Here is a 20,595-nt window from a genome sequence, read left to right on the forward strand (position 1 = left end):
CCGGCCTCCCCACCAGGAGTTCGGATATCTATGAAGATTTACCCTGCATCAATAAAAAAAATAAAAAAAAAGCAAGGACTCTTAAGAAGGCCTAACTTATGATACCTATTGAAGACGGTGTGATATAAGTAAATAATTATGTTTGCTATTTGCTAGACTAGGATCGAATATGCACATATCTCAGGTAAGACTCATTTTCGGTTAATTCAATAACCATAGCTATCATGTCATAAGTTAGGACATATTTATTACGTATATTCTTTAATAGTATAAAAGAATAATAATATAATTGCTTAATAAATACAGCGATAGGTAATAAAAAACAGCTTGTTTATGACATTATTTTTAGTTATGTTTTTTTTTTGGCTTTTATTTGTACCAAAAAGGCACTGATTATTTCATTAATGTCACGAGCGAAGTGATATACATTATTTTCGATCGATTTTTTGACATTTAGTCATGTGACAAGTGACACTTGACATATCAAATGTCACTTCTGATCTTGGTGTGAGTGGTCAGTTTTGTTGTTGTTTTCCATTAAATGGGAACGAAAGTTTATAAGAATGTATAGGTACCGTTAAGTCCTACTTATTTGCTTTCTATATCTTAAACGCCTCTCATATACTCACTAAAGTTTCATACAAGTAGACGTTTCGAAAATGTTAAATATATTAGATCTGGGTTTCTTAAGTTTAGCCCTTACAGTTGGATTTACTGGGTTTGTGATAAATCATTACGAGAAACATGTTCCTGCCTTTATAGTTAAAGGGTTTAAATATGGCAGTTTCGCGTATCAAGGATCCGAAGCAAACTTTTTACAATTGATAGAAGTGCCGAAAGCCCTTTACCGGCATTTTTATGCATTTTCGTCAGTGTTTAGTGCACTGACTTTATTATATGCAATATTAGTATATTGGTTTGAATTCAGCGTTCATGGATCCATCGGATTTTTACTTAAATTAACTTTGGAACAAGATGAACCGACAGGTAAGTTAGTATGATTTAACTGTTAAATAGGACAGTAAAACTTTAAAAAATAATTGATTCACATATTCAAAAAAATCTAGTTTGAAAGTTTTTATTTTTAATACATTAACATATGATGTGATATATGTGCAAAACTATTTTAAAAGTATTTTTAAGTATGTATATAGATTTACTTTTTTAAAACCAATACATTACAGTAAAAGAGGTTTTAATAATTGTCTATAATTATTTTTTTAGTGCCGGCTTTGGCAGCAATCCTGGCATTGTCACTTCTTCTTGTCCAATGCATAAGAAGATGTTATGAAACCTATTGCTTGCAAGTTTTTGCCAAATCCAGTAAAATGAACCTGAGCCACTATTTAGTGGGCTTAGTTCATTACTATGCTGTGATAATCGCTATTATTGGGCAAGCACCTTTGTTTTGTGGTAAGAAAATTATTAAATTTACACTATTATTTTAATACTACCAATATCAAATATTCATAAATGATAACAAAGTTCTACCATTTGTTTAAAGATGGTTTGGAGCTGTCTTTACAATGATTTCCTTCAATCTTCCATTAATATACATGTTTTATCAATTGCCAAAATACATATTATTTAAAAACATTTGTAACCATGTAAACTGGCAATAAAATAAAATATCATGGTCATTAAATAATACAAATTAAATAAAAAATTATATGGTTGTATCCTTTTTTTTTCTGAACTGTAGAGTTACAAATAAAAAGCAATTAAAGAATATAAACTACAACTTGGAAAACCATACATTCTTTAATTAAATTATGTGACTTTACTGTGGATTAGTAAATTTTAATATTAAATTTTATAGGACCAAATACTGGTTAGTTTTAAATTTACACAGTTATTACAAACAAAATCCTTTTGAATTATACTTTTTGTTGAATGGTATGCTTTGAATAGGCCTTCTTGGTTACAAAGCTTTTTTTAATAATGTATATATAGACAGACAGGGTTTTCCTTAAGTAAAATGAAGGTGATTTGATTGTTAATAGTGTATGTAAGAATACAATTCTAGAAAGGATGTAGATTGAATACAAATTAGATGTGTATTTAAATGAAACAATAGAATAGTCATCTATTAATATAAAAGTCAGTATAGTATGTATGTAAGACTGTAGTTCTGTTAAGTTTAGTTTGTTACATAGATAGCACTTTTCACAATGATAATAATATTTTTCATGTAATTACATACATATTGTTTTTAACAGGGAGCCAGACCAGAGACAAAATACTATGGTGCGATACAAAAACATTAGTATTAGCTATTCCATGTACAATCATTTTTATTAGGGCTTGGTATGAGCAGTTTATGACTAATATTATTTTCGCTAATCTACGTAAAGACAAGAAGTCAGGTGACATTATCACAGAGGAACACAAAATACCACATGGAAGGCTGTTTGAACATGTATCAAGTCCCCATAGATTATGCGAAATTGTTTTATATACAGTTTTGTTAATTTTGATACCAACTAGGACCTTTTTCTGCATATTCTTGTGGGTGATTGCTAATCAGGTTAGTAAATTAAATTTTGGATTACATATAATATAAAGTTACGACAAAAAGTATTTTTAAGAGCTTTTTTTTAAAATTTATATCAATATGATTTGAACTTTTTTTTAACTTGAATTTCTGAATTATGTCTGTAATTTCTTAAGTGTCTCTCTTAATATCTCAAATATTTTAAAAATATATAGAAACAACATAGATTACTAACAATGTTGCAAAATTATAGCAACTACCAACCTAATTATATAGTAAGAGTAGGTAGTTTGCGCCGCGGAGCAATGGCCTTCTATACTTCATAAGAACATTCACCTGTTTATATTTTAATTAAATACGACCTACTTTTATCTAAAAAGCTATTTCGTATTTTTCTTTTTTTTTTGTATAGTTGTTATTTCTAAGAATGACAAAAAGTAAATTAAACAAATTTTGACTACTACTTATTTTAAATAATTTAAACTCAATTTTTTTTTTCATTACAGGTTCAGACGGCAATACACGCTCATGTTTGGTACAAAAAAGCATTTAATAACTATCCCAGCAAGAGAAAGGCTTTAATACCTAACATTTTATAATAGATTTACATGAATAATAAGCTATTTATTTTTTTATTATTAAGATTTTATGAGGCTGAAAATATTTTTTATATAAAATGAGAAAAAAAAGAATAAATATATTGTAACATTTATTTACAATGTTTATGAAATGGACACATAAATAAATAGTAGTTTTATTTTTTCTTAATTAAAATTATAATATTTCATCACACACTTTCAATTGCACACATGACATCTGTGATTTATGAATATTCATTTATTTATTTGAAGAGGAAGCTGAAACAAATAATTGAATTAATAACAAGTTGATAATTTCATTTCAAAAAAAGTGTTTGTTAAATGTATAAGTCATCATTGAATTTATAGAATAATACCGTGGTGAAAATCCAAACTAGCACTCTTGTTAATTATATATAAGATATCTATGCATGTATATAATCTGTACTGTATAAGATTGTCTCTCTTTTTATCTAGATGTCTGTCTACTCTGTCCCAAATTTAATATTTTAATTTAACATTATGAAAGGAGGAATTATTCCAGAAAATAAAAGCTACTGTCCAAATTTCTTAAAACAAGCAAGACAAAGTCTTATCATATCTATGGCATCAGTATCATTCGAAATATAAACTATAGGTGGTAAAAAAGCAGAAGACTCCGCCTTGTGGAAAGTGACTACCCCTACACGTAGACCAAATATTACCACATGTATTTCATTTGAAATATTATTAATACAAAATAAATATATAAATGGTCTTACCTATATGGATAGCCTTGAGTTTTAGCTCTAAATACAGAGAGGAGTAGCGAGAAGAACACACATACTAATACCAATCCAACGACAGATTGGAAACGCCGTCTCTTTCCTTCAAGAGCAGCTACTACTGTTCCTTTCACCCCACCTGCTGCTTCTATCATTAAAATCATTCCTACAACCACTGCACCATCTGAGTTGTTGTTCAGAAAATTATTTATATAAACAGGTTTTTTATGCATATCAAAACTACATGCTAGTAAGTCATCTAATATAATTGCCTGAAGTTATAATATAACCAAAAAATAAAATAAATGAAGCTGTTACTTTATTTATATTCATCCAGCGAATTTTCAACTCAATTGTTTGATTGGAATTTAATGGAAATATATCGACACCGACAATTTATACTGCGCTAACTCGAATTTTAATGAAAATCATTTTTATGCCAAGTTGCTTAAAATGTGTCATTTTATACTATGTATTAAAATCGTCAAAAAATATACAAAATTAACGAAGTCACATATTTCAAACAACGCTAACTATTATTGCGGACTGCGCAAACTCTCGAGTTTATAACTCGAGAATGTGCGCAGTCCGCTAATAAATAAATTGTTAAAAACATCTGGTTAATAGATATTTTTTAAACAGAATAATAGTAATGCCCCAAATCAATTAAGGAATTGCTAAAATTCCTTTTAAGCTTATCACTTATTACGTCACACACACGTGTTACGAGTTGGGATGAAATTGACTCCTTGGGTCCAGAGTTTTAAATTGCTAGATGGAATTTAAAGTTTGCACTATTAAGGCTTCAAACATATATTGAACCTTGATCTGTCACTAGTTAAGGAATAAAGGCATTTTAAAAGGATACTCAATATTGCTACTATGTAGCTCTCCAATACAAACTGGCCATGAGAACCTCCATTAATGTAAACCGGTCCATTCTTAGTTCTGTGGAAGAATGGTGGTCCACGAATCTGGTTCCACATCTGTCCTGACACCATGGCGAAGCAGAAGAAAACGGCAATAATAGCCCACATCTGTTTGTTGTATAGGAACTCAAGGTTGTTACGTCTAAGATATAGAAATCCAGCTAGTAATATGAAGAGCATCGCAAACGCAACCGCACCAGAGTAATTTGGAGGACGGAATACACGGATCTGTAAATTAAATCAAACTTTATCGTTAATAAATATAAATAAACAGCTAAACTTGGGCGAAATTTATAAAATTTTACTAATAGCACATAAACCAACATCTTCCATTTAACCTTTTATGGGTAATAAAAATAAAGTAGCCTATGTCCTTTGCCAGGACTCAAATTATTTCCATACTAAATTTATTTTAAATGTGAAGTTAACAACAATTTAAGTGTGAAGAGGCAAGAGACAGATTGTCCACATACAATAGTATAAATAAAAAAAATATATACAAACATAATTATATCAAAATAACACTTACTTAAAGTCTAGACCTTATAAAATATAAAATAAAAAAATTTTAACAAAAAGAAAAACCGACTTCAAACAAAACACTATTTTAAAACAAATGAATATGCACGAAAAGGTAATAAAAATAATTGCGTATTCAACATATTTTTTAGAGTCTTCCTAAGTTAAATGAAATGAAAAATATTAGACTACTTAAAAGTCGATTTACGATTATATAATGTAGTTATAGTTATTGGTATATTTGGAGCCGGTGTCGGATTTTGATGCGGTTTTTTTTAAAAGATAGTGTGATTCAAGGGGAAGGTTTGTGTATATAATACATGAACAATATAGTAAAGAAACACTGATAATTTTAGAAGTTTGCGATGTGATGTCGTATATAAACAAATTCTGTAGTATATTTAGTATCAGTATTGCACCCGTGCGAAGCCGTGGGTAGCTAGTTGATTATAATATTCGACTATGATAATTACATAAACATAACCACATTACGGAAGGTGACTCAAATATCCAAATAACCTATAAATAAAAGATTCGACCGAGTATCGCTAACGTGCTCCTCAGAATTGTTCCGTTCCCTTCCGTTCCGTTACTTTCTCATGGATCCTGTGCTTAGAACCTTACCAAACTTTCACCAAATTACCCTTGAAGTATATATTTTATAATAAAAAAAGAATTATCAAAATTGGTTAACGTGATTTTCAGTTATTCACCTATTTGTCGCGCATATACATAATGCAAATTTAAGACTTATGTCGTTTTCACATGGATACCATCATCGGAAAAAAAAATAAAAAAAATGGGACCCCACGAGAAGCACTACCATTCAAACAAAAAAAAAATTATCAAAATCGGTCCACCCAGTGAAAAGTTATGAGGTAACAAAAAAAAAAAAAAAAAAAAAAAAAAATCTATAATATCTTTGACTACCTTGCACATGGTCATATTTAAAAACTTAATTCAACAAGTAAAATAATTACATATATTTCAGTAGTATCATATTCATATTTTTTCTTTAATTTTCTATTATTCATGTACACTGTGATGACCATAATATTACTCTTTATCTCACCTGAATATCAGTCCTGTCCTGGATCCACTTGATTATTGCTTCCGCATGGATACCAGCTCTTTCAAAGTCCATGGAATCAGCGGGTTTAGGCTTCCCTTTAGCAGGGAAGTGCATAATCACTGGAGCTGTGTTCAAACGTAGCTAAAAAATGTTTGTGAATCATTTACCAAATTGTATTTTTAATAAAACATGTAGCAAAGCTTTATTAAATATGAAACTTTTTTTGTAATTTATCATTAATATGAAAAACTATGAGATTGCCTTTACCCTAGTTAAGCAATTATTGTATTTTTCCTGACTTTACCAATTGATGATTAAAAGAGTATGATGTCTGAATTATACTCTTTTTATATAAAGACTACAAAAACTCTTAGGTTTATTATTTAAAATTTCTACCATGTATTAAGTTTAAGGTATAAAAAAAAAAAAACTCAAGGTTCAAGCCTGCTTCATACCACTGCTGGTTTAGTGTTTTAGGTAAAGACAAACAGACTTTTGTATTTATAATATTAGTATAGATATTATATAGTGATATACTGTAGTAACTAAAACTTGGTAACAATTGTAGCCTAGCAGTATTTATGATATTTTTATAAAAGAGAAAACATAAGAGCCAAACCAAATAATTATTTTTCAAGTTGAACTAATAAATTAGAACACATTTAGTTATAAATAAGTACACATGGTATAAAATTGTTTACCATACATTTATCTTTGTCTAGCATATCTTTTTATAAGCAAAAGTTTTTTAAATATTCAATAATTATGAATCATGTGTTTTTATGGTAAGTTTCGTGTCTTTGTTAAATTAAGTTTATAGATATTGATGTACTATGAACGTAGACTTATTAGAAATTATAAATTATCTGAAACGACGAAACCATGAAAGATAGCTTCATGTTGAACAGACAGATTTAAAAGCTTAAATTTCAACTACTTTACTGTTTTAGTTATATGACAACTACTTCATGAAGTATAATATTTTGATATATCATCATATAATTACCATCTGGAAGATATCTGAACCTTCATCAAAGTCAACCATTCCGAAGAATAATTTGTCACTGTAAGACGGAGAGACACGGAACGAATTGGCCACGACCACATATTCATCATATACATGTTGACAGATAGTACACCGCCGGGAAGGTGCCATGGCTGTGAACATCACTATGAAGGAATAGTCCCTGGGTGGAGACTTCACAAACTCTTTAAACTTGTTTAAGTTCAATGGTATTATTGAATGTTTTGCTGTCATGTCCGTCAGTTGTTGGACTTTCTCATCGAGCTGAAATATAAAAGATAACATTGTTTCAAAATTTGTAAAAATCGTACCGGCTACGTATTAAATCTTCAATTAAACATACTCCTTTGGCACGATTCTGGGCATCTATATTGTAGTATGTTAAGATTACAGTAATGCATAATAGCGTTTTATACTTCATTTTAACGAATTCAGTTTTTCTATTATTTTATGTGAAACAAAACTACTCCAATAGCAATATGAATTCGAGCCAATTGTGAAACGCCAACCAAACTTTAAAATTTGACAAGTGACATCTGTAACGTCATCGTCATCGTATATAAAATCGATATAGCTTACAAATAAATAGAAAGTTGTTGCAAAATAAGTATTTATAATATAAATTTGTTGTCGCAGCAACGTTTTTTTTTTTAAATTCTTTATACATATAATTAATTTTTAATCATTAAAAATGTACAAATAATAAAGGAACAAATCAAGAAACATACGAGATCTAATTAAATTCTTAAGAAATATTTCATTTTATATTCGTCATCTATTTCAACTTCTTCGGTGATATTCTCGATATATATTCAGCTATTGTTTACATTAGATTTATTTCATAGAAACATCACAGGCATAAAATCTTAAACTTAATAGTTTATTTTATACTAGGTAGGTACTTCTTTTAACGATTCCTCTTATTAAATTTTCTTTTTCAAGCGAAGAAGTTTTACATTCTATAGAATGAAAAACTAAAGTGTAATGTTTCTGAGTACTTTAAATATTTTTTAAATTATTTTTTTATATTATTAAGTACATACTTCGTACCTTAAGCAAGTTACGTCAACAAAAACGTTCATTTAAATATTTTGAACTTCCTTTACAAACAAGTGACTAAGTTATTTAATAAGGGTCGTATTGTGCGTATGTTTAATAAACATATTACAATTGTATGACTGTTCTTATTAAAACAGTTGTCTTTATTACTATACCATACGAGGTGAACTTTTATCTCCTTCTAAAACTGATATATTCGACCGTATTGTCCTAAATCACTATAAACGCTTTATGTATTTTAAATTAGGGTTGTAACGGAAGCCTTTTTACCGGAGGCGGAGGCGGAAGCAGAGGCGATGAGTGTCACTTCCGCGGATGCGGAAGTTAACGGAGGCGGAGGCGAAGTTCAATAATGATGTAGAAAAAAATAGTAATTTAGTATTTATTAAACTCTTTGATTCAAATACTTACATTTAAGTAAACATCATATTAAAATGGTTACAAATTATATCACTGGTGTGTCGTCTATGAAGAGGGCAACATTTTAAAACGATTTTCTTACGGGTAAAATCTTCAGTTATCCCATATGGGCTTAGAAGTGACACGTTAGCACTTGGCTCAGACCAAACATTCGTAGTGAAAAAGTTTTTACAACTTTTACAACTTTAAAAAAGTTTTTAGCATTTGCCCAATTTTGGTAGCTATTCTAGTATTACAAACGTGGTCAATAAAAAACTGACGCCCTCTTAATTGATAATTTGGCAAAGCCGTAAATCACTTCAATAATCGCGGTTCAATTAGAATTCGAAATATTACATAGAGATAATTACGCAAAGTTCAACTCGCACAAACAATTCGACAACGACAGGTTGATTCTTGAAGTGAATCGTTCAACAAATGACATACGCCCGCCTGCGCCTCCACCCCAAGGGGGTTCCCACCGCGCACTCGATATCTTCAACGTGCGAGTGGACGGATGTCCCGCACCGAGCGTCGCTCGCGCGTTATTTCTCTATGATTTCTACATTTTCTACGTAAATAAACTTCCGTTGAAACTCCGCAAATTTTATGCGGAGGCGGAGGCGGAGGTACAATTTCTTGCGGAACTTCCGCAGTAACGGAGGCGGAGGCGAAGATCCGTTACAACCCTATTTTAAATGTATAACAGCTACAGGTTAGAATTTTTTATTTACATTTTATATTTAAAAGTAATATTAATTTTGTTAAGTTTATTCACTGATTCATTAACTTTGTAACAATTTAACAAGAGGCGTTATTTTTTTCAAGTTTTCACACTAAAATAGTGTATTTCATAAAACACTTCAAAAATATTTGATGTTATTTCTTTATATTTGGGTCCGAAAATTAATTTCTAGTTACTATTTAATTATAGTGGTACAATACAATTGCCGAAACGGGTGGAACTTAACCAATGGTTGCGGATTGAAACCAGGTACTTTCCCCATTGGGAAAGATGCGATATTTTTGTTTTTGTGTTTATTTTAAAATATATATATGATATTAAAAATCTAAAACACTGTAATTTACGGCAAAAGATGCGGTTTCAAAATGTCAATTTCAATTTTCGCTCGAAAACGGATGTATGTTTCGTATGACGTCACTGCTGTCTGTCACTGTCGATTTTTTCGACTTGTGAGATACTTTTTTGTAAAAAGTCAAAACAACGGACGATCAATTCAAAACGGACTATCGTTACTCCGGAAATAAGCTTTGTTGACATATGTTTTGTGCCAATTTGTTGATCTACTTCAATAAAGTTTTTAAATAAATATTTTTTACTGGACCTTCTGACACAAAACTGGGATAAAAATGGTAAAAGCTGAAAAGAGGAATCTGGTTTGACAAACCCAAATTCTAGTTTAATTCGAAACGTGCAATTAATTTTCGTTTCAATGTTCAATTTTTAAAACTATAACCTCAAATAAGTAGTCATAACAGGAGTGACGTCACTGAACATTAGTGTTTTAAAATACGTTGCGTTTCACGTTACTTTAATTCGTAATTATTGTTAAAAAACAAAATTATATCAAATATAAACCTTACAGGGGCCCTTCTTTTATATTTTTTAAAACATTATAATAGCAAAGTTTTCATAGGCTTAGTGTTTGTAATTTTTATCTCGCTAAATTGTGAAGGATAACAATGAGGTCAAATTTCAATAAATTCTGCTACACGAACACCCATCAATTAACATTGGAACAGCGAGTTTGGTATAGCTCTTGTCCTTCATTGACCCAGCACTGGGACAATTAAAGGCTATCTTCCTTTCATTGTACTTGATAACTATAAGCAATAAAGAAGTGCCATTAGAAATGCAATAGTTTATTTTTCTATTCCCCAACAAAATTCAAATATATGAAAATTAGCCACTAATTCGTGTTCCTCTTTTCGCCTCACCTCACTTCACACCATTCAAAACCTCTTTTCTACTTTCCTCAAAATATCGTTATACGTTGACTTGAGACTCTCAAGTTGAGAGTTACTTGTTATAAAGTCTTATTATATAATGTTCAATTCGTGGCCCAGCGTTGGACAAATTATACACCTACTTTTACTTTACTTTCATATATTTAAGTTTCATTTATTTAGTAATCTATTATTCTAACCTATGTAACTGTTAGTAGTTCGTAAACAGTAAATGTTTTATCCACTTTAAATCCACCCTCATTTCAATTTTTAGTAAGTAACCTATACCACCTAACCTAAAAATAGTATAAAGAAATCGCTATAATATAGGCAAAATACTTTATGAATATGTGATCTCTTCTATTTGCTCTTAAACAAAATAGGAATATTTATTGCCTTAAAAGTATAATTAACTTATAGGGATAGTATACAAATAATGTTATGGTAAAACTCGAGGTTTGATTGAAGTTTTAATCGGTCAACATCTGACCATTTGAACATCAGCCTAGGATACTACCCCAATCTATCGTATCGTAGATATCGTTCAATGGTCTCAACGATTGATAGATATGGAAAGACCCTTTTAGTTTAAAAGTTTTAGGTACCTTATTCTTGGTCTATACTATTAAAGGAAATAAAATGGAAACGTTTTATCTTAAATATAAATTTTGGTTCAGTGTATTTCTAACATTTTCCCAGTTTTGTTTGGAGATTTACCAACCTTTTTAATTCTCGCCAGTTCTTGCAATAGTTGTAGGAATATGCAATATTTCTACGACGTAACTTCGCAGCGCATTTTTTAAGACAGTTTTTCGAATATGCATTGGTTTCATTTCTCGCTGACTAATATAATTATTACTTTTTTTAAAATCTTCTATTCATAGTAAAATGTTCAGTAATTACATGTTTTAGTGTTTTCTAGTGTACAAAATTAATAAGAGGTTTAGTAAGGAGTGGAATGAGCAAACAAAACTGGATAATTGAACTGAAACACTCGATTCATAATTTACAGTACTTTTCAAAATATTTTATTAACACAATTCATTCAATAACACCGAAGATTATAACATTCTCTAACATGAAACCTAAAATAATACAATTTCACCTATTTGTATTTATTTTACTTACCAATTTATATTCATTCAAACATCATTTTGACTATGAGGTATACATAAAAATATTTTGAAATATATTTCACATAGTAAGTCGTCAGAAACGTTTTTTTTTTTTTAAGTTTTACTTTAATATATTCATAGATTATTTGATATAATACGACAGTGCAATGTCATGTAGCATCCGCCTTCCTAATTATTATATAAATCTTGTTGCTCATTTAAAGATCGACAAGGAAAATAAAACACACAAAACAATCAAGTAGAAACAAAATAATATGGAATGTACAAATCATGTTTATTAACTGATCCCTGGCATTACATTGTTTGTGACTCGCTTTGGAATAATTTCAGTGGTCACAGAGCATTGGTACACAATACAGGCAACAGTACAAGTAGTATGGATAAGTACACTCACTTTAAACACCAAAAGCTGTAACAGCAAGTATACTCAAGCCAGGTTCAACCTTAACTCTCAGCAATAGATATCGGTACACAGTACCCTGGGGGTTTAACGGTTCATAAATTATTTTAAGATAAATTGTTTGGACTTAACTTTCTACTCTAACTGTACATTAGTTTCGCCTTAATGCTAAAATAATCTAAAAGTGATATCGTCAGATGTAACGGTTCGATCGCGAGGGATGGTAACGCGCAAATAAATTGATATGTTGGTGATATACTCCAGTCACCTTAACAAAACATTAGCGGAAATTAAATTAAAAATAAATAACTCCGTCATCGCGCGGTAGCATCAACCATGATTCGGGGGCTCGTGCTTTATTCGTTATTATAAAATTGAAGTTTAAAAACTATTTATACAGCTCGCGTCTCGAGGCACGATGCGGACGCAGCATCGAGTCCGCGCCGCGCCGGAGATATGCGAACGATTATACTGAAGCGTAAGTTCTCAACAGGTTACTTTACAGATGTGCCTCGGGGCGCTATGCGGGCCGCTACCGGCGACGACGTCCCCTGTGCGCGAGATATTATGAGCAGATAGATCACGTAAGGCATAGAGCTCCGGGGCACGGGCGACGGGAGTGTGTTAGCAGATTTACTGTTGTTTCGTGTAAAGGTAGATGGCCACGATAAGACCGTATAGACCCAACACTTCAGCGAAAATGAGGATAAGAATCATTCCGACGAATAGCCTTGGCTGTTGAGCTGTTCCACGCACGCCAGCATCACCAACGATGCCTATGGCGAATCCAGCAGCCAGACCAGAGAAACCTACAGCAAGACCAGCTCCCAAGTGGATGAACCCTCTGTAAAAAAGAAACAAAACAATCATGTAAAGATCTATATAATAATAAAAGCAATTTGCAACCTTACTTATTGTCATTACAAAATTATTAGAAGGCTGTGAACAGGAAGTTAGACTATTGAGTATTTTTTTTTTTAAATCAATAGTCATCTTAAAAGCCTATTATTGCATAACATTATTAAAGATTTTAAAATATTTTCTTATAATTCTATAGCTCACCTGAATAAGGGGTAAGTGGCTGGCGCCTCAAGGGAACCAGCAATCAGTACAGCCACGACCAACCCGTAGATGGCAATAATACCAGCCATGACAACGGGAATGATGGACTTCATGATGAGCTCAGGCCGCATCACCGACATGGCGGCGATACCGGTACCTGACTTGGCGGTTCCATAAGCCGCTCCCAGGGCTGGAAAATTATAAATAAATAACAACATTAATTTTATCCAGTAATATAAAATATAGACATAAATAACAAAACCTAAGATTCATCTCATATTCTAGACTAAAGAAACACAATGTCATCAGGCTGCACTTTCAAATTGAAGCTGTGTATTGAATAATATTCATGATCTTAAATATATTTTATACAGAAATGTTTCTATGACAAGGCCATCCTAAGGTTTTGTATAATTTTTTAATTGTTGAATTATATAAATGAAATTGCATGCCTTGTTATAATACAATACAATAGAACTGGTGACCTGTAAAATTGTTTTGTCAAGAATTTGATAACTTGGACATTTGTGTAATCATCAAATTACATATTCAATAGGCATGATGACAGTAACTAAGAATCACTGAAATTATAATTTTAAATAATAATATAGGATAGAGAGACTCTAAGTAAGTAACTTATTTTTAAATTACATGTGTGATTCTATTTATTTTAATAAAAATAAAAATACAAAACATAAGAATCCGCCATATTAGGTCAAACACCAATCAGAATCGCGTGACGTCACGCTTTCGTAAAATTGTTTTGACAATTGTATATCGTTCGAAATTACCTTGTGTTTACTCGTTTTGATATTAACGTCACCGATTATTTGATATTGCGTTGTTAAATATTATTATCACAGTTTAAAAAAGACCAGCAAAGGAACGTTAGCAATGGAACAAGGATTTATCAAGGCAAATAGCTCTAATTTGCCGAGAATCGACTTGTTGATGCTGGGTGGATATTTTGCATCAAACAACGACTTCTGCTCCGCTGAATTCCGAAATGTTAAAACTTCTATGTAAGTATTATGTGTAATAATAAGCATTAAAACACAGTATAGTAGTCAAACTTCCCTAAAGTACATACTTATATTATTTCTATTGTGTGTAATCATGTTTAAGGTTATGTTATGAAAATACCACTTAAATATATTTTTATTTATTTTAGATCCTCTCGACCATCGTATGGTGATGACGCTGTCAGCTATGTTCATCTTAAACGTAGTGGGAACATGTGCACAGTGAGGGGCAAAATTTGTCCAGAACATAAGGTACATGCAAGGTTATATGCTGTCACAGTAATAGTAGATGAAGAAGAGGAAGCTGTTATTTCCGTACAATGTAACGATTGTGTCGCTTCTAAAGGAGGCTGCAAACATGCTATTGCATTCCTTATGTGGATCCATCGGAGGAGTGAACAGCCATCCTGCACAGCTGTAGAGTGTTACTGGATTAAATCCAAACTGTCCAGGGTTGGAACTAGCCTGAAGTACATGACAGCAAAGGACTTGTCAAATGGTGCACCTAGCTTGCTATCAAATAGTAAAGTTCTTGATAAGTTTTTGGATATTGGCCGAAAAAGAAATATTGATAACTGCGAGTTATTAAAATATCAACCTAGTTATATTTATAACAATATTAAAAGTTTATCCATGCACCAGCTTATGCTTAAATATAAGGAACAATCCTATGACACATTTTTAAAAAAGATTGTGCTGTCTAATCAAACTATTGCTCAAATAGAGGAAGAGACCAGAGAACAGCACCAAAACAGCCTTTGGTTTGAATTGCGCTATGGTCGAATCACAGCATCAAAAGCATTTGAATTTAGTCGGTGTAAAAAGAATGATGGAAGTCTAATAGCGTTAATAATGGGAGGGACTATACCTGACACACCAGCCATGAAACATGGTAGATTATTAGAGGGTGAAGTGCGAAAAACTGTCAGCATTAAACTTGGCAAAAAGATTAGAAAATGTGGACTCATGCTGTCAAAAGAGTACCCAATGATAGCAGGATCACCAGATGGGATCTGTGAGGATGCTGTCATTGAGATCAAGTGCCCCACAAGCGTAAAATCATATAAAAATTATCTAAATAATGGCAAACCAACTGACAAATGTAATGCACAGATACAGATGCAAATGCATTTGACAGGGCTACAAAAGGGTTACTTTTGTGTAGCTGATAGCAACTTCAGTGTGAATAAAAATGTGGAAATTGTAAGTGTGAAGTTTGATGCCACATATATGTCTGATTTTCTTAAACATTTAGCGGGTCTGTGGAAAGAAAAAATATATCCAATATTGTACGAAAGTACATTGTAATCTTTATTATAAATATAAAATGCACAAATAATAATTTTGTAGTTTTATTTAAGTAGAGAGTCTTGCAAATTTATAAAAGCACATGCAATTACAATAATATCATCAAGTACTTTTACAAAATTTGTGTTAAGACATGCATGGGGCTTTAACATATTAAATTCTCTTAAACGTCTAATTAACCTCTCAACATGAATCCTTAAACTAGCTATCTGCTTTGTTTCCTTCACTTCACTTTTAGATAGCTTGGCTCCAGTGACAACACTTGGGGGCCGTACAAGTTGTACTCTCTTCTTACGCAAGTATTGTTCTACATGCTTGAACCCTCTGTCAGCCATCACACACATACCAGGTTCTAAACAGTTGATAAAATCACAAGTCTCAACCAAACGTGTGTCTGTTACTCTTCCTCCATAGCCTGGTGAAACATAGTTTACTAAACCATTTGGTGTACATGACACTAAATATTTAATGGTATTAGCCTTTTTGTATTCTGACCATGATAGTGCTTGATTAACACTTTTTGAAGGCTTTTGTACTTCAATTTCAAAACAGTCAATTATGCAACTTGTGTGATGAAATTTATGTCTGAAAGCCATGGGCAAAGTACGTTTTATCAAATCTTTGTTTAATTTGACAATAAAGGGTTGCATTACACTGGCTATCACTGGTATACATTTAAAAAATATTTTGCTTGCATATGTAGTAGTCATGGCAAAATCATCAGCAAGCTCTCTAAATGGATTATTTAATCGTATTTTTTTTAAACAAAGCAGTAAATGGTTATGAGGGATTCTTGTTTGTTCTTCAATTAATTCTAATAAATAGCAACAGCTTTTTGGAAGACCTAAGTAAGACCTTGGGTTTTTCATTATCTTAAGTAATGTATATTTGAGAATGTTTAATCTTTCTTCTTTCTTTGTCTCCTCAGTTAATTCACTGCAGTCTGATGTTGATTTTATTATAAGAGATTGTATTGATGGTGATGTTTCTCGCTGACTCACAGATGGTACATATGAAATATCACTGTCAGACTGATCTTCTATACTAATTTTATTCTTGATAACATGTTTGACACCACTGCTTGATATCACTGGTTTACTATAGCTTTCAATTTTAAATGGAGATGTAGCGATTGAGCAGGAATAGGGTTTTAAGGGTGATGTTAACTGGCTTACTAGCTTAATTTTGGTCTGGACAGCTTTGCTTCTAAATTTATGTGTTATATGTACTTGTACAGATTTATCCACTGATTTTGGATAGGTAGTAGTAGGCCCTTCATGATGTTCTTCACTTGTGTGTAAAACTAAAATATAAAAAAAAATACTTAAAAAAATATATAAATCAGTGCCTAATGTATGTATGTATAGTTATACAAAAATTTTGTAACAAACTTGGTTATGATAGAATTGTTATATGTTCTTTGTTATTGATAAATGTAATAGGCAAATTCAATCACTATACACTTTAACCCGTTAAAACGGAAACTTATTCGCTGACATTATAGTGTTGATGAGTACCTGAACTTTCTGATGAAATTATTGTAGGTTCTAATTGTTTTGTAGGTGTACTTTTCTCTGCAAAATCTTTTTCACTTTCTTCAATTAGTATCCTTCTTTGTTTCTTAAGAACATAGGGTCGCTCTATGGTATTGGAAGTTCGTTTTCTTCTGTCCAATTGGCATTCAAATCTTGTGGGCATACACCCGGACTTCATGCGCATTTGCGAAACTGAACCCATTACAAGATACTGAATATAATTTTCCATATCGTTTGGTAACTGAAACAAGAATAAAAGTTTAGTAATAGAGGAATGGAAACGTGATCGCCAATATTATTGACTATTAGAGAAAATTCTAATGATCTCTAGTTTAGTTAATTATTATACAGTAAATAAGAGATATACTTACGTCGAAATGGTCTTCGCAGAAATAAAGTACAGAAGTTGAAGATATAGCTGTTGGGTCTCGTCTTGCAAGGTTTAGCCACATATTTCTAACTTTTTTCTTCAAAGGAACATTAATAAATAACTTGTTCGGAGTTTTTATAGATGTATTGTTACATTGAGGAACCGCACACCATCGATACACGTTAGAATTCATAATTTTCGTATCAAATAATTAAATTACGGATCTAAATAAACATTTAACATGCGAACTGACAAATGTTTACGAAAGCGTGACGTCATAAACAGACGCCATTTGTATTCTAGTGTTTTTGTACAAAATTTAAAATTTATTTTTAAATGATCATTTTTTCCTAATAAAATTTACTTTTTTGCAGAATTAAGATTTATTTTGTATAAAGTAATAACGTAAAAACACGGTAGTGTAGTTTTTCAAAATTTGTCGTCATGCCTATTGTAGGCTTTTATAAATTTCGATTACTAGTAAGCTGTATAGTACTGTTAACCAAGTCATGTTAAATTAATGAAATTATATAATAGTTCTAAGGGTGTGGTTTATTTCCATGACCTGATTTCATTTGGGATAAAGAAATATTATATAGAATAGGTTGTTTTATATAAAATAGTAAGTACATCTATGCAAAACTGCTAGCCTAAACAGAATAAATGATTATTAAAGAATAGGATTCAATTAGTAATTAAAAATTTTGCCCAAGTTTTCAACTTGTATTTAATCTAATCTATATATTACTGATTTAAATAATAGTTTAAAAAAAATCTAAAATACTATAATTTATTTCATCAAGTCATATGATACAGATATTTGTACTTTTTTAGAAAGGAGGTTAAGCAATGGAATAGTTATAAGTATTTCAGCATACCTTCAATTCACAAAACTTTATATTTGTAATAGGCATTGATCATGTGATAGATAATTACATACTTTTACATAATCTGATAATATATTGATCAGTGTTCTATAATTTTATTTGATGTGCACTTAACCATGTGATTAACAGATTCACGAGTTTCCATATCATGTGACTAATAGTTTTGTCCTGTTTCGTGTGAATTTATAAAGACAAAAGTATCTCATTATACTATCATGTACAATGTAAATTAAAAATTTATGTAACTATTAGTAATACATTTATCAAATGTTACTGTAAAACGAGATTTGTATGAATGTGCTGAACACATGACTAAAGATAAATAATCTGTATTTTTTGCATAAAAACTGTTCTATCAGATGATGCATTTGTGATCACTGAGTCATGCACTGTTTGTAATCTGTAATCTTTTTGATATTAAGTTCAAACTTGCCCTCATCACATGACTAAGTTGCCTGTCATGTGATGTCAAGTTATTGTCTTAATATCAACATCTGTAAATTGTAACATTGGAAATAACCCAGGATAACCAATTCCCTTACTTTGCCTTCATCACATGACCTAGTTTTCTATCATGTGACATCAAGTTATTGTTTCAATATAAAAAAAATTGATTTTTCCATTGGAAATAACCCAGGAATAACGATATTGCCATTTGATATACCCTAAGTTAAGCATTGCTTTCATCACATGATCAAGTTGTGTCATGTGATGTCAAGTTATTATGTCAATATCAAAAATCGATCGATTTTATCGTTCGAAATAACCCCGAAATAACAATGGAATCTCCTTAATCGCTCAAATCTTTGTGTCATTGTCGGCATCATTGATTTTATAATATTAAGGTCAGCTTTACATTCTTATAAAAAACATGCATATACCGCCTCCTACCCTACTTATCTCCAAAGATTGGTCAAATTCAGCTTGAACTATAATTCATTCTTGGAAATATGTCATACAGGATTTACGCTACATTAACAGTGGTGCCAACATAATGCCTTTTACCATCGTTGTATCAATCACATGACGATTAATTTAGTTTCTTTATAGTAAAACTACGCCCAGGAATGTCCAAAAGACCTATTTCAATGAAAAACATCAATACGAATTGTCTCCGACGGCTATACTACAGATTTTACCTAGGTTTTAGCGTTCGTTTCAAGGCGCGGCTATAACTATATTTAGGACTCCTAAAATAACCATAATCGCAATGTAGTGATAAGTTTAATGTATATCTCCAGCCTCTAGACAACATTTAGAAAGAAATAAACGAAACGAAAAAAATTCGATTTCTACAAAAGACAGCCATTTCAATGAAGTTAATTCCACAAAAAGTACATACCACTAAAAATGATAGCAGACGCCGCCCCCATAACTCCAAAGAAGGGTCCATAGATGGGATTTGTTTCAGCCATTTTGATTATGAAGTGTGGGAGTATTTACAGGTCCCAAAAACTGTGATGACTATCTGCACACACTCACTGCACGAAACTATTTTAGCACAGACAAATATGGCCCAAGCTTTGCAGACTCGATAGAATGGGTCATATGACGATTGATGTTCAAGGCAGTACTCGATATGCCCTAACTTCTGATTGGCGATGATACGTAATTTCCGAAATGCGCAACCAATCCTGAGCTAAGAATTTCGCAGAGGTGTGACGTAGAACATTGATGTGGATCGCTGGCCAGCAAATGTATTCTGCGCATGTTCGGAATTACCGTTTAAGTGCTTTTTTATAAAATAAAATGTATCAAAAATGAAATAAATAAACCACGATATACTTTCATTTTACTAATTTATTTAAAATAATATAATTTAATTAATTTATTAAAGAAAAAAAACAATGTTTAATAAATATTTAATTTAAGTAAACATTTTGACTAAATTTTGATGTTGCCATGAAATGCGCGCTAAATTTTAAATTTTAGAAAGAAAAAGACAATCGGCTATTCAAATACAATTTACGAGTAAAACATAGTATAAGATATTTTGAAAATTAATATATTTATCGTATATTTTAAATAAATAGATGGTACATAAGAATAAAAAAATAATACTTAGCAAT

At 31.2% G+C, this 20,595-nt stretch overlaps 5 protein-coding genes across 5 annotated transcripts; 2 read left to right on the forward strand and 3 right to left on the reverse strand.

Moving 5' to 3' along the window:
- Positions 1-488: 488 nt before the first annotated feature.
- On the forward strand, positions 489-3,177 carry LOC124544184 (polyprenol reductase). Its single transcript, XM_047122644.1, has 4 exons — positions 489-987; positions 1,225-1,413; positions 2,220-2,527; positions 3,001-3,177. The coding sequence occupies exons 1-4, from the start codon at positions 660-662 to the stop codon at positions 3,091-3,093; spliced, it is 918 nt and encodes a 305-aa protein (XP_046978600.1). The 5' UTR covers positions 489-659; the 3' UTR covers positions 3,094-3,177.
- Positions 3,178-3,190: 13 nt separating this feature from the next.
- Positions 3,191-7,945, reverse strand: LOC124544183 (tumor suppressor candidate 3). The gene is made up of 6 exons (XM_047122643.1): positions 7,724-7,945; positions 7,363-7,644; positions 6,357-6,497; positions 4,705-4,993; positions 3,834-4,020; positions 3,191-3,351 (listed from the first exon to the last, which is right to left on the reverse strand). Exons 1-6 carry the CDS (start codon positions 7,799-7,801, stop codon positions 3,336-3,338), a joined length of 993 nt encoding a protein of 330 aa, XP_046978599.1. The 5' UTR covers positions 7,802-7,945; the 3' UTR covers positions 3,191-3,335.
- Positions 7,946-12,195: 4,250 nt separating this feature from the next.
- On the reverse strand, positions 12,196-20,115 carry LOC124544017 (V-type proton ATPase 16 kDa proteolipid subunit c). Its single transcript, XM_047122387.1, has 3 exons — positions 19,869-20,115; positions 13,405-13,594; positions 12,196-13,186 (listed from the first exon to the last, which is right to left on the reverse strand). Exons 1-3 carry the CDS (start codon positions 19,939-19,941, stop codon positions 12,976-12,978), a joined length of 474 nt encoding a protein of 157 aa, XP_046978343.1. The 5' UTR covers positions 19,942-20,115; the 3' UTR covers positions 12,196-12,975.
- Positions 14,066-15,734, forward strand: LOC124544016. The gene is made up of 2 exons (XM_047122386.1): positions 14,066-14,426; positions 14,576-15,734. Exons 1-2 carry the CDS (start codon positions 14,299-14,301, stop codon positions 15,732-15,734), a joined length of 1,287 nt encoding a protein of 428 aa, XP_046978342.1. The 5' UTR covers positions 14,066-14,298.
- LOC124544015 lies at positions 15,717-18,083 on the reverse strand. Its single transcript, XM_047122385.1, has 3 exons — positions 17,641-18,083; positions 17,252-17,510; positions 15,717-17,037 (listed from the first exon to the last, which is right to left on the reverse strand). Exons 1-3 carry the CDS (start codon positions 17,830-17,832, stop codon positions 15,779-15,781), a joined length of 1,710 nt encoding a protein of 569 aa, XP_046978341.1. The 5' UTR covers positions 17,833-18,083; the 3' UTR covers positions 15,717-15,778.
- Positions 20,116-20,595: the final 480 nt, after the last annotated feature.

The sequence above is a fragment of the Vanessa cardui genome, chromosome 4 (assembly GCF_905220365.1).
Source record: "Vanessa cardui chromosome 4, ilVanCard2.1, whole genome shotgun sequence".
Taxonomy (NCBI): domain Eukaryota; kingdom Metazoa; phylum Arthropoda; class Insecta; order Lepidoptera; family Nymphalidae; genus Vanessa; species Vanessa cardui.